The following is a 14,788-nucleotide window of genomic DNA, read 5'->3' on the forward strand; positions in this document are numbered from 1 at the left end:
ATCCTTATGAGTAAGCAAAATGGATAGTAGTTTCTTCAAATTTGATCATCTTACGTGTTCACATGACATTGGAAATAATGTCTCTAAATTATCAATAATAAAAATTTAAAAATTCCCTCAACAAGCTAGAGGAAGGTCTGGTAAGTTACAGCACCCAGACCAATCCCACCCACCTCCTGTGTTCCCCCGTTCCCCAACAGCTTATTAAGATGTGATTCACATTTAAATTCACCCATTTAAAGTGTACGATTCAATGATTTTCAGTATATTCACAGAATGTTAATAAAATATTAATAAACAATAAAAATATTAGAACTACAAAATATGTGACATTTTTGTCACTCCAAAAAGAAGCCCTATACCCATTAGCCATCACTCTAATTCATCAACACCCAACCCCCAATCCTAGGCAATCACAAACCTACTTTCAATCTCCACAGATTTGCCTCTTCTAGATATTTCATATAAATAGAATCATACAATATGTGTTCTTTTGTGCTGGCTTAATTTGATCAGCATAATGTTTTCAAGGTTCATCCAGGTTGTAACATGTATCAGTACTTAATTTTTTTTTATTGTCAAATAATAATCCACTATATAGATATACTGTGTTTTATTTATCCATTCATTAACTGATGGACATTTAAGTTATTCCAACTTTTCAGATATGAGAAATGATTTTATGAACATTTCTGTACAAGTTATTGCATGGATGTGTCATTTTTGTTGGATATACGCCTTGGAGTGGAATTATTGGATTTTATGGGATATGTTTAACATTTTGAGAAACTACCAGACTGCTTCTCAAAGCAGCTGCACTGTTTTACATTGCAACTAGAAACATATAAAGATTCCAATTTCTTCACATCCTTCCCAAAACTTTATATTCTCTGTGTTTATATTATAACATCCCAATATGCAAAATGTTATCTCATTGTGGGTTTTGATTTGCATTTTTTAATTTGTTTTTTCCTTATGGATTTTTAGACGAGAGGAAGGGAGAGGGAGAGAGAGATAGAAACATCGATGAGAGAGATCATCAGTTGGCTGCCTCCTGCATGCCCACAACTGGGGATTTGGCCCACAACCTGGGCATGTGCCCTGACCGAAAATCTAACCGGTGACCTCTTGGTGCTTGGATCAACACTCAACCACTGAGGCACACTGGCCAGGCTTGATTTGCATTTCCAGTGACCTGTGATGTTAAGAATCTTTTCATGTACTTAATAGAAATTTGTATATATCGTTTTTGGATAAATGTCTATTCATATCCCTTGCTTATACTTTTTAACTGAGTTATCTTTTTATTATTGAGTTATGAGTTCTTTATATGCAAGGACAAGTATACAGGTTCCTAATCAGGCTTACCATATATATGGTATGCAAACATTTTTCCCATTCTGTGGGTTGTTCTTTCACTTTCATGACAATATCATTTGATGCACAAGTTTTTCATTTTTATAAAGTCCAATTTCAGTACAGTATTTTTTCTTTGTTGCTTGTGCTTCTGATGCTGTATTTTAAAACCATTGCTGAAAAGTTTACTGCCTGTCTTTTCCTCTAGGAGTATTATGGTTTTGAATCTTACATTAAAGTATTTCATTCATTTTGAGTTTATTCTTGTATGTGGTGTAAGAATGTGTTGTTTTCATTTTCAGTTTTGCCTGTACCTGTACAGTTTTCCCAACACCATTTGTTGGAAAGACTATCTTTACCCCCATTGTATATTCTTGCCTCCTTTGTTATATATTAATTGACCATATAGGCATGAGATTATTTCTGGGTTTTCTATTCTGTTCCTTTGATCTGTGTGTGTGTTTTTATGCCAGTACCATGCCGTTTTGATTACTACAGCCTTGTGTAGTTTGATATCAGGTAGCATGATACCTCCAACTTTGTTCTTCTTTCTCAAGATTATTGTGGCGCTTTGGGGTCTTTTACGGTTCCATTTTTGGATTATTTGTTCTAATTTGTAAAAAATGCCATTGGAATTTTGATAGGGACTGCATTGAATCTGTAGATTGCTTTGGGTAACATGAACCTTTTAATGTTAGTTCTTTCTATACATGAGCATGAGTATGTGCTTCCATTTTTTGTATCTTTTTCAATTTCTTTCTTCGGTATCTTATAATTTTTTGAGTACAGGTCTTCTACCGCCTTTGTTAAATTTATCCCTAGATTTTTTTTTTTTATTCTCACTCAAGGACATTTTTCCATTTTTTGTTCAGATAGAGTGGGAGGGAGAGAGAGGAAGAGAGAGAGAAACATCCACGTGAAAGGGACTCATCGAGTGGCTGCCACCCGCATGACCAACCAGGGCTGGGGACAAACTGCAACTGAGGTACGTGCCCTTAGCAGGACCCGAACCAGGATCTCTCTGGACCACAGGCCGACGCTCTAACCGCTGAGCCAAACCGGCCAGGGCCCTAGATATTTTTTATGCAGTTGTAAATGGGATTGTTTTTTAAATTTCTCTTTCTAATAGTTTGTTATTGGTGTATAAAAATGCTGTGTTTTACTCTACAAGTTTAGCTCTTACATTTAGGTTTATGATCTAGTTTCAGTTCATTATTGTGCATAGTGTGAGGACAGGGTCCAACCTCATTCTTTTGCATTGGGATATTTTATTGTCTCAGTACCATTTGTTGAAGAGACTCATACTTTACAATTGGTTCATCTTGGCACCCTTGTCAAAAATCAATTGACCATATGTAATGGTTCATGTCTGGATTCAGTTCTATTCCATTGATATATGTGTCTGTCCTATACCAGGGCCACATTGTCTTGATTACTCCCACTTTGTGTTTTGCAAGATTGTTTTGGCTATTCTTGGTTCTTTGACTTTCTATTTGAATTTAAGGAGCAGTTTCTCAATTTCTGTAAAATTTCAGGAGAAATATTGATAGGATTGCTTTGACTCTGTAGATCAATGTGGGGAGTATTGCCATATCAACAATCTGATCCATAAACATGGGATGGCTTTCCATTTACTTAGATCTTTATTTTCTTTTGACAATGTTTTATAGTTTTTAGTTGTATGCTTCTTTTATTTATTTTATTTATTTGGGTTTTTTTCATCTTTTTGACATAATAGAATTATTTTCTTAATTTTATTTTCAGATCATTCACCACTAGTTTATTGTATATTGATTTTTTGTATATTGATCTTGTATCCTGCAGTCTCACTGAAGTTGTTTATTAGCTCTCATTGTGGATTACTTAAGATTTTACATATAAAAAAAGAAAAGATTTTACATATAGAAGGTCATGTCATCTTCAAATAGTTTTACTTCTTTCTTTCCAATCTAGATGCCTTTAATTTCTTTTGCTGTTCTTTCTAGAACTTATAGTGCAATGTTGACTAGAAGTGGTATGAGCAAACATCCTCCTCTTGTTCCTCATCACAGCAGAAAAGTATTCATTCTTTCACTATTAAGCATGATGCTAGTTGTGGGTATTTTATAGATGTCCTTGATCAGGTTCAGGAAGTTCTCTTTCATTCCTAGTCTGTTGAGTTTTTTGTTTTCACTAGAGCATGTTGGATTTTCCAAATGATTTTTTGAATTTTGAGGTGATCATATATTTTATTATTTATTTTATTAGTGTCATTTATTACATTGATTGATTTTCAGATGTTAAACCATTCATGGGATAAATCTTACTTGATCATGTTGTATAATCTTTTATATGCTGTTTTATTTGGTTTGCTAGAATTTTGTTGAGCATTTTTAACATTTATTTTTATATGAGATGGTCTATAGTTTGTTTTCTTTCTTGTGATATCATTGTCTGGTTTTTGTATTAGGGTAATACTAGCCTTTGTAGGATGAATTTTGGGGATTTTTCTTTTACCTTCTATTTTATGGAAGAGTTTGTAGAGAATTGATATTATTTTTTTTAAATGTTTCTTAGAAATTACTAGTGAAGCCATCTGGACCTGAGCTATTGTTTGTGGGAAGTTTTAAATAATGAATTCAATATTTTTACTTATTATAGGTTAATTTAGATTTTCTATATCTTATTAAATTAATTTTGGTAGTCTGTTTTTCTAGAAATTTGTCTATTTCCAGCACTTTGTTTTTTCATGTCGACTTGAAGTTTTCTCTAGTGTCATTGAATGAATGACAGCCTCAATGAATTCCCTTAGTATTTCTTATTTGTCATGACTGCTAGCAATATATTTTTTGTTTTTGTTTATCTGGGAATTTCTTTTTTCACCTTCATTATTGAGAGGTGGTTTTGTTGGATATAATTCTTGGTTGACACCACTGCCTCTGGCCCCACTATTTCTGACTAAAAGTCAGCTGTTGCCTTGGCTAGGTGGCTCTGTTGGTTGGAGGATTTTCCTGTAAACCAAAAGGTTGTGGGCCCAGCTGCTGTGGCTCAGTGGTTGAGCAACAACTCATGCACCAAGAGGTCACCAGTTCAATTCCTGGTCAGGGCACATGCCCACGTTGTGGGCCAAATCCCCAGTAAAGGGGCATTCAGGGAAATCAATTTTCTGTCTCATCAATATTTCTATCTCTCTCTCCTTGTTCTCTAAAATCAGTAAAGAAAAAAACATTTTTTTAAAGGTTGCAGGTTAAATTCTCAGTCAGGGAACATACACAGGTTGCAGGTTCGATCTCTGGTTGGGGCATGCTTGGGAGACAAGTGATCGATGTTTCTCTTTCTCTCTCTCTCTAAAAAAAATCAATAAAAACATATCCTTGGGTGAGGATTTTAAAAAGTCAACTGTTATTCCCTGTACAGAATGAGTCATTTTACTTTTGCTGCTTTCAACAATTTTTTTTTTTTTTTTTTTGTCTTTCAACAATTTTACTATAATCTGTGTGGGTGTGGATCTCTTTGCATTAATTGTACTTGGTCTGCACAGCAAAAGATACGATCATCAAAATGGAAAGGCAACGCACTGTATGGGAGAGAATAATTTCCAATGATATATCAGATAAGGGGTTAATTTCCAAAATGTATAGAGTACTCATACTACTCAACAAAAGGAAAACAAAGAATCCAATTAAAAAATGGGCAGAGGAGCTGAATAGACACCTCTCCAAACAGGACATACAAATGGCCAAGAGACATATGAAGAAATGCTCACCATCACTAATCATCAGAGAGATGCAAATTAAAACAACAATGAGAAATCATCTCACACCTGTCAGAATGGCCACTGTCAACAAATCATCAAACAACAAGTGTTGGCGAGGGTGTGGAGAAAAGGGGACTCTATATACTGCTGGTGGGAATGCAGACTGGTGCAGCCACTATGGAAAACACTATGGTGTTACCTCAAAAATTAAAAATTGAACTGCCATTTGACCCAGTGATCCCACTTCTAGGAATATACCATAAGAAGCCTGGAACACCAATCAGAAAGAATATATACACCCCCATTTTTATAGCAGCACTATTTAGAATAGCTAAGATCTGGAAACAGCCCAAGTGTCCATCAGTAGACGAATGGATAAAAAAGCTGTGGTACATATATGCAATGGAGTACTATGCAGCTGTAAGAAAGAAAGATCTCTTATCCTTTGAGACGACATGGAGTGAACTGGAAAGTATTATCCTAAGTGAAACAAGGCAAGCAGAGAAAGACAAATATCACGTGATCTCACTTATTTGTGGAATATAATGAACATAACAATCTGAGGAATTGGGTAGACCCAGAGACATGAGAGACGTGGAAGTAGGATACAGACTGACAACCCTCAGAAGAGGGGGTGGGGGGAGGGAACAGATAAACCACAGAACTTATATGCAGGTACATATAACTGATGGGCACGGACAACAAAGCCAGGTATGGGGTGGGGGGGGCTGGGGAGGCAGGTGTCAATGGGGAAAAAAAGGAGAAACATCTGTAACAAAAATAAATTAATTAAAAAAATGAAAAAAAAAATTTTTGGATGTATATGTTAATGTTCTTTTTATCAAATTTTGGACATTTCCAGCCATTATTCTTTTGAATATTTCCCTTTTTCAGTGTTCTGTGCTTCTGACACCTTTAATATGCACATCTCAGTGGACTTGACAGTGTCCCCATGTTTCTCAGAGGCTTTGTTCTTTTTTCCTGACTCTTATGTTTCCTCTGCTCTTCAGATTGCATAATGTCTATTGATCTGTACTCAAGTTCATGGGTTCTATATTCTGTCAGGTCAAACCTACAGTTGGACCCTCTAGACAACTTACCATTTCAATGTTTTTATTTTCAACTCCATAATTTTTATTTAGTTCTTTTTATAATTTATATCTCTTTGCTGATATTCTCTAGTTGGTGAGACATTGTTCTTATATTCTCCTTTAGTTCTTTAAACATAGTTTTCTTTTGTTCTGAAATCTTTGCTAATTTTAACATATGGGCCTCTTCAAAGGTACCTTCTATCACCTGTTTATTTTTCTGTGTATGAGTCACTCTTTCTTGTTTATCTTCATGTCTCAGAAATTTGTGTTGAAACTGGACATTTTAGATAATACATTGAATAAATTCTGAATGTTGATTCCCCTGGACCTTGTTCTGCTGTTGTTTACTTGCATATTTGTTTAATGACTTGGTTTGACTGTTTCTATAAGTTTCATTAGCTCTGCAATATGCAGTTGCTTTTATTGCTCCTCAGAGGTCACAGCCTTGGGTATATGGATAGTCATTCTGACCACACAAGCCACCTCCTCCCCCTGCCAAAGGACAGTGGAATTAGAGGGTCTTTCTCTGTCTCCTTCTCTGACCTTTTCATTAAGCTTCTGGCTGTTTTGTCTCTATTGGTATCACATCCAACTGTTAACTTTCACTAGCTGCTAGATGATTACTGTGCAGTTTTTGATAATGCCCTGGGGTATGACTTGTCTATACTATGAGCCAGTTAAATTCTGGACCCTTCACAAAATCAGAGTGCTGCTGTCTTTGAGGCTTGCTCAGACCCCAGGAGGGCTTTTAGTTGTCTTTTTCATGAATCTCTCTGTTACAGTTCTGCTTGGTTTACCGTTTTATTTATTGCTACTAGTATCATTGAGCTACTGGCCTCCTCTCTTATTCACTGCTAAGATTTATATTGTTTTTGACAATGCTTTTAGGCATGAATTTCCTCATGCTCTGTTCCAAATAAAGTCAGTTTCCTTAGGGAGAACAGTGGAGCTTTCTGTTCTGCTTCATCTACCCTACCCCCAAAGACTTCTGTGCCACTGTACTTGACTAGGGGTAGGGTGGCCCAATTCTCCCATAATAATACTTCTGGTCTACAAGTCAGTCACTGGGTAGGGATGGTAACCCTTAGTCTTCTTGGCTTTCCCCTTTTAGCATCTAACCTTCCCCTACAAGCAAGATAGGAAAGGGGATATTGGAGTCCAGTATTCTTGGTCTGCCATACCTGGAGTAGAACCTCCGCTCTGAGAATGGGGACTAGGTGGGCAAAGGGAGCCCCAGTCCTCTTGGCCACCCCTACCTGGAATGGACTTCCTGTAACACAGAGTTGGTAGGTCTGGAAGATGCCAGTGGCCTGCCTTTTCCAAGGTAAAAACTGGAGCCCTAGCCTGGAAGCTGACGGGAGAGGAAGCTCTGTCTTCTAGGCGGCAAGGCTTCCATCTCACTGAACTGGGGAAGGAACAGGAGAGGATTGTGGTTCAAAAGCCATATACTTTCATTGTTCTTACCAGGATGTAGTAGATTTTCTTGAATAAATGCTTCTCTGTTTATTGTATTGACTTTAGGACAATTTTCAGTTACTTTAAATGGTTATTTAAAAAAATAATTTTCACCAGTTAATTGGTTGTTTTACTGAGGAGAGAGTTCACCAATCTCCTTATAATTCTATTCTAGAACTTTTTATTTGCTGCCTGTTTTTGTAAACAAAGTTTTATTGGAACACAGTCATATCTATTCATGTACTTATTAGCTAGGCTACTTTCATGCTCCAATGTCAGAGTTGAGTAGCAGGAACAGAGATCACATAGTTTGCAAAGTCTAAAATAGTTACTCCCCGGCCCTTACAGAAAAAGTTTGCTAAGGAATGACTGAGCTATCTTTCTATTCCCTCTATCAAAAACAATACCACAAAATTATTGTCACATGAGGAGCAGATGTAAGGAAATGCAGTCAGAATTGCAGGAAAACCTGTGTCACTCAATTAATTTTTTTAAAAACAGATTTTAGAGATAGAGGAAGGGAGAGCGAAACATTGGTCAGCTGCCTCCTGCTAGAGATCGAGCCTGCAACCCAGGCATGCGCCCTGACTGGAAATCAAACAGATAACCTTTTGGTTCATGGGACAATGTTTAACCAACTGAGCCACACCAGCCAGGGCTCAGTCAATTAATTAAAAATAACAATTTGTCTCTGCTTTTAGTTATGGTACTGATCAGTTTTTAAATTTTTAATTTTTTGTGATGTATTTTTTATTCTAATTTAATATTTCATTTTATACCTTATTTGGTATTTTAATTTTGCAATTTTCTTCTTAAAATGGGCTCCTAAATTGTCTAAGTGGGGCAGTGTGATCATATTAAAGTTATGGAATTGTGTTCCCTGCTTGCCAGCATTCTTCTTACTATATACATGAATTTTTTACCACATCAGCATACCACCTAACCTACATTTCCAAATTATCTTTAAATTGGCTTTTTTTTTTTTAATTAAACAGTAGGTTTTATATGTCTCTAGAGTCCCTGGCTTGATGAGCACTTGAATTTTTTTGAGTGTTCCCTGTGTGGGCATGCTAAGTGGTTTCACCCGAGAGACATGGTGTGGGGCAGGCTCTGGCTGGGGGAACAGAAAAAGCTGGACAAGGTGCCAAAGATGGTGGGAGTTTAGGGTAGTGGTGGGGGGAACTGAGTGGGCCAACACCTCACTAAGCCTCTGGAAGGGCTTGGGGCTTCCTAGAGTAAGTAGGCTCACTTCTCCCTATGCCTCCAGAGCTAGGCGGTCCTCATGAGCACAGCAAGTTGAAGGGACGGCAGAGGGCCATGGGTCAAGAGAATGACCTTCTGTCTTTCAGCACTGCTTTAAAGGACACTGCATCTGGCTGACACCTGACATTCTTAAACGAGACGGCAACTGGGGTGCCTGGAGTCCATTCGGTTCTTGTTCACGCACCTGTGGCACAGGTGTTAAGTTCAGGACCCGCCAGTGCGACAACCCACAGTAAGTTGGTCCTGACATGTCCCAGCTCTGCTGGTGACAACTGTGATCCAAGGTCCCTATGGCTGCATGCCAGTTCTGGAGAGGGTGCAAGGGCCTGTAGCCTGTTCTCCTCTTTAGCCTCCTTGGGAGGAAGCTGACGCAGAGAGGGAATCTTCATGGCCCAGGTGGTACAGCCTTCTGGGACCAGTGCTGTCCCTGGAGACCTGAAAACCTGGTCTCCTGACCTGATGGACTAGGGCCATCCCCCCAGGGGTCCTGCACCTTCCTCTAGACACTGGTTTACTTTGCCCTTCTTGGTCAAGGACATCAAGGACATAAAGAAGAACAGAGACAAGGGATGAAGAATAAAGAGGAGGAGGGCTCTCTTGGGCCCCAAAATGCCAGGAATCTGAGCAGGGGGCAGCTCTTTGCAATCAGGCAAGGGGCAGGATCAGCATCATGCTGCCTGAACCCAGCTGCTCAGGAGGGAGGCAGCCTGAAGAGGCTGTCACCATGCCCACCAGACTCCCATCTACAACCATGCTCCCCCTCCTGCTTCCCAGGCATAGGGCCTGATGGTTTGTCCTCTCTATCTGCTTCCCATCCCTTGTCCTTCTCATAACACCTACCCTACCTTATAAATGTCTTTCTGGTGCATGGCCCTTCCTTGACTCATAGCCACTTCCTTATTCATGCCCAGGCAACTTCTCCTGACTGAACCCTTAGCCTGGACCTCCCCTAGGGCACTGCCCATGGAGAAGGAGCATGTGGAGCCAGAGTGCCTGGGCCCTGGGCCCCTACAGTCCCATGTGAGTTGGGGCAGGTCACTGAGCCACTCCTACCCCCAGACCTTAGGCAGTCTGCCCATGGAGTTATTGTGGGTGCATATACAGTAATGTGAACAGGACCTGCTGTGCAGGAAAACATCCCCACAGATGTCAGCTCACTGGCCTTACACCTGCCCATTTGCAGCCCCTTGGCCATCAGGTGATACATGGCTTTTGTCGTTCTTTGGCCTGTCCAGAGTTTTGAAGATTTTTATTTACATGAAAATGTGAAAAATCTGAAATTTCACATAAATAAAACAGATTGATTTCTAGCTTCCAAATTGGGCACCATAGCAATACAGGCTGGCGGACAACTCAGTCTTTTCCCCCAGCCATCTTTATTCACCTCCTTCATCCACCTGAACCTCCTAAATATTTGGGTTGGGTGCCCTAAACCCTAAGCCTCAGTCCCAGGCTCATCACCCTTCTTTGGGTCCTGCCATGGCCTCATCATAAATTGTACATGACTTTCTGTGCATGAGCATTTTTGTCAGGGAGCAGGTCTCTAGATTCACATCAACTTCTCAGAGGAGTCTATGATCTCAAAATTTAAGCCCCACAGGTCTCTGGTACCCATCCAGACTGGCTGGGCTCTACATTTGTGGCAGCTTCCCTCCTCTGCTCAGCCAGACTGCTGCATTTTCTCTGGTTGGGCCCTGAACTAGCCACCAGGGTGCCAGAGGGGCTCAGCAGTAACAGTTCTGGAGAGAGGGGTCAAGTCCACGTTGGCCAGGAAGGGACTGGTGTCCTAGGCTCTAGTAGTGGGAGAGCCTTCACCTCAGAGTCACTTGTGCCTGGGGCTGGCCACCCCAGCTCTTGCTGGAGGCTTCTCCCATTTATGACTACCTCCTGCCCAGGGCTCCAGTCTGCTGTCTTGGCCATGAGCAGAGGCAGGAAGGGGACCCAAAGTGCTTTGCCCCTTGACTCCCATCATGCACCACTGGGATACTTGCCTCGGGATGAGATTGAAAAGACAGTAAGTGAGAACTGCAGAGGCCACAGGATGCTGGGCAAGGACTGTGGGGTTCCCCACTTGTGGTGGGTGCCTAGTATACAGCAAGTACTCAGTAAATGGTATTAGTCTCAGCTGCCCCTTCACATGCTGATTGAAGTAACTTGGGCCCAGGATGCACAATCAGGAGAGCAGATTTGGCCTGACTTTCCCACCCTCCATGCGCACCCAGGCTCTGATTCCTGCCTGATGCTGGGCTCTCGGGCTCCAGCGGACTCACCCCCTGGCCTCGCTCTGGGGGAATTCATGTATTTTTGGAGTGGAGGTACATTTTCTGTCCCTCCTCACCTGCACACTCTAGGGATTTTACCCCTTGGGCTTGCCCAGGCTCCTTTGTGGCTGCAGGGGACAGGGGCAGCAGTGACAGGAGGAAAGCTGTCAGTACAACCTGTGAGCTTATCTGTTCGTGAAAGCCATCAGTCCTTGGAAAATAGCCAAGCCCTGTCCAGTGCCATCATTCCCTGTCAGACAACATGTAGCTATGATGACTTTTTATTTACACTGGCCTCATTCACATCTATGGGAGACAAAAGCAGCTGTAGTGCCCAAAGCATTTCTGAGCTCATGGGCTCCATAATGCCAGCAATGCCAAAGTGGCCCCATGTGCTGCTGCCCCTTTCGTTCATTGATCATGTCATAACTGCTGGACCTCATGCTGCTCATTTTAGTCATTACTCCCTGTGCTAGTCTGCAGCTCTTCTGATGACACTGGGACAAGTGTGAAGACTCCTGAACAGCTCCTAGCTGGACCCTGCTTACATAATTGAGTTCCCACTGTGTTCTTTGCTGCCTACACCCTTGTGATTGCAAAACTGCAAACAATCCATTCTCCATCTCTGCACTTGCTCTTCCCCACTCCAAATTCTCCAGCTCACTCTGTTTTGGAATTAACATGGATTTCAGTTCCAGTCAGTATGCCTCCTGATTGGTCTTGCCAGAGGTCCCAGCAACAACAGACCCTTCCTGCCTCCCCCATGGTTGCTGTACTGCTGCCCCCAGCTCCCCACACCTGCACCCAGGCCTGCATCCCCCTCCACCAGTGACACTCTTGTTGGTATTGTCATTGGTCTATGGTCTTATCAGTGACCATGCTATAAATCTAAGTTGCCCTTTCTTTTAGTCTCCTATCAAACACTGAGGCCTCTTGGTTCTTTTTCCACAAATTTTTCTAATCATTATTCCCACTAACTCCCTGGAGAACACAGTGCCATGGGAGGGGCCTCACAGAATTAGCTCCTTTCTCATCCACTCTAGTGTACTGCACAGCAGTCACCACTTCTTGTTGCACACAGAGCATGACCTGTTCAAGTTTCACATGGGGACTTGGATTCTGTTTGGCTCTCCCACACCTGGCAGATGGCCCCAGCTACTCCCAGGGGCTAGCCTGCCATCACCCCATCCTGTGCCAGTAGATGCACCTGCTGGCCCACAGCCAGTGTCTTTTTTGTGGGGCTAGTGCTCTATGGACTGTTCTCAGTGAAATGAGGGAATTTCAGAAACAGAGCCCAAATACTCTGAGGTGGAGGAAGGTGAGTAGAATGTCCACTGTGTGCACCACACTTAAGAAGGCCTATGGAGTGGGGTTCTGCTATTTCAGAACTGTTCTTTGAGTCTCACTCTGTGTCAGGCACACGCCCAGGGCCTGGTGTAGAGGAGACACCACGGGTCCCAAAGGGAGACTACCAGCCCTCTAGACTTGATGCTCTGGGTCTAGAAGGCTGGGAGACTGTCCTGGTCCTGTGGCCAGGACAGGGAAGGGTTGGGTCCCTTCAGTCAACAGAACTGACCTGACACCTGAGATTCAAGGATCCTCCAATTCTACAAGTAGAGGGCTGTGTGCTGGTGTCTTCCTGGCAGCACTGAGCAGCAAGTCCTTTGCTTTCTCCTCCAGCCCAGCGAATGGGGGCCTCACTTGTTCAGGTCTTGGCTACGATTTCCAGCTCTGCAACTCCCAGGACTGTCCTGACACCCTGGCTGACTTCCGTGAGGAACAGTGCCGGCAGTGGGACCTGTACTTCGAGCATGGCGACTCCCAGCACCACTGGCTGCCCCATGAGCACCGGGATGGTGAGGCTCTGATTGAGGTTCAGGATAGGTCAGGGTGGGTGCTTTCTTGTGCTGTTGAGTCAGTGTGAGCAAGGCTGCCAGCCACAGGACTGCTTACTCCAGGACTGGGGCTGGGCGCTCAAAGCAGGACTGCAGTTCCAGAGGAGCCAGAACACTGGGCCTGGCCAAGGATGCAGATGAGAGGACTAAGAGGCTTAGTGAGTGCCAGGCTCTGCTGCCTCCATCTGGTGGAGAAGGCTGGAGATGTGCTGGTAAGCCCACTCAGGGATGGAGGTGGGGACGGAGCTGGGTGGACCCTGCCAAGGAAATAGGCTACCTATAACTTTCTCATATTTCAGTCAGGACTCAGTCAAGTGTCAGCAAACTTAACTTGAACTGCTTTATGTATTAAAAGGCATTGTATTGGATCCTACGAACTGAAAAGTCTGGTAGCTTCAAGCATAATAGTATTTGTATTCCATTTTGGTTCCCCTCCCTCATGATGGAGTTTTACACATACAGTTTTGTTCCTTCCATGCATTAGGCAGGGGCAGGTTGCCGTCATGGGCCCACCCTCTCCATCATCCTGTGTGTGTTGCACCAGTGGAGCTCCGTGCAGGGAAGCACAGACACAGCCCACCTTGGAGGCATGCTGCAGCCTGGCAGGCAGGGTAGATAGCTATTAAATATGACCCAGTGTTTTAGTGACTTCCTAGAGAAATACTGAGAAGGAAAAATGCCAGGGACCCAGGACTGAATCAAGGGATATCTGTCCTTATTTGGGATTTCAAAGGAAGTTGGCTGAAGAGGGTCTTCAGGTGGAGAGCTGACAAATAGCCAGTTGCCTTCCCCCTAGGTATCAGGGCCTTGGGGACCTGAGACCTGGGCTGTTCCAACAACAGCCTTGCTCATCTTGGAAAAGCTCTTTCCAAGTCCCATACCCCAGGGTCAAAAGCCCTAAAACAGAGACACAAAGCGGGTTACAGTCTCCTGGCCCCTTTCCTTTTCCTGCCCCAGGGCAGGCATGTTGGGGAGGGGAGTAAATCCTGAGAAGACCCTCATGGGAATTTCTCTTGGGAAAAAAAGTGAGCAGAGCAGCCCGTACTTTTCCCTAACACCCTGCTTCTTCTATTCTAGCCAAGGAGAGGTGCCACCTCTACTGTGAGTCCAAGGAAACTGGGGAGGTGGTATCCATGAAGCGCATGGTGCATGATGGGACACGATGCTCCTATAAGGATGCCTTCAGCCTCTGTGTACGAGGGGACTGCAGGGTGAGTGCCCTGATGCCAACATGGGTCTCCGCTTCTGGGGATTTTTGAGAGGACTCATGCAGAGTATTAGAAACAGCACCTAGAGCACGGCAGCCTCTCAGCAAATGTTGGCCTGCCCCTCTTCTGTGCTGGAGGCTGTCAGCCCTGAGTATGCCTCGGAGCAATATGGGGCTCCTCCCGAGAGATTCTAATTTCTAGGTTGTGGCTAGGGCCCAGAAGCATGACTTTTATGAGCTCCCCATATGATTTCAACACATACAGTTCTCAGGTGATCTCTTCAAAGCACTGCCATATCCTGGCACTCCTATGGGCACTAGACAGCTTACTCTTGACCAGGGTGGCCCACCATGGGTGTCGTTGGTTTGGTTCTTTGTAGAAATACTTACTGTCTTTTCTGTTGTTATTATTATGTCTTTGGCTTCAATCTTAGGCTGACACAAGAAACCACTGTGGGGTAACTTCAGCATACATTAGTAACTGAACACAGACTTACCCCCTGCCAGACTCCCTAGAAATAACT

General features: G+C 42.8%; 1 protein-coding gene across 1 annotated transcript in view; it reads left to right on the forward strand.

Annotated features, from left to right (window-relative positions):
- The window catches only part of ADAMTS2 (ADAM metallopeptidase with thrombospondin type 1 motif 2), a 382,685-nt gene that overhangs the window by 317,961 nt on the left and 49,936 nt on the right, over positions 1-14,788 (forward strand). The window contains exons 11-13 of the mRNA XM_036240254.1: positions 8,988-9,133; positions 12,843-13,018; positions 14,135-14,268. Coding sequence (XP_036096147.1) covers positions 8,988-9,133; positions 12,843-13,018; positions 14,135-14,268 — 456 coding nt within the window. The remainder of the gene's footprint in view (positions 1-8,987; positions 9,134-12,842; positions 13,019-14,134; positions 14,269-14,788) is intronic.

This window comes from Molossus molossus, unplaced genomic scaffold (assembly GCF_014108415.1).
Source record: "Molossus molossus isolate mMolMol1 unplaced genomic scaffold, mMolMol1.p scaffold_m16_p_4, whole genome shotgun sequence".
Taxonomy (NCBI): domain Eukaryota; kingdom Metazoa; phylum Chordata; class Mammalia; order Chiroptera; family Molossidae; genus Molossus; species Molossus molossus.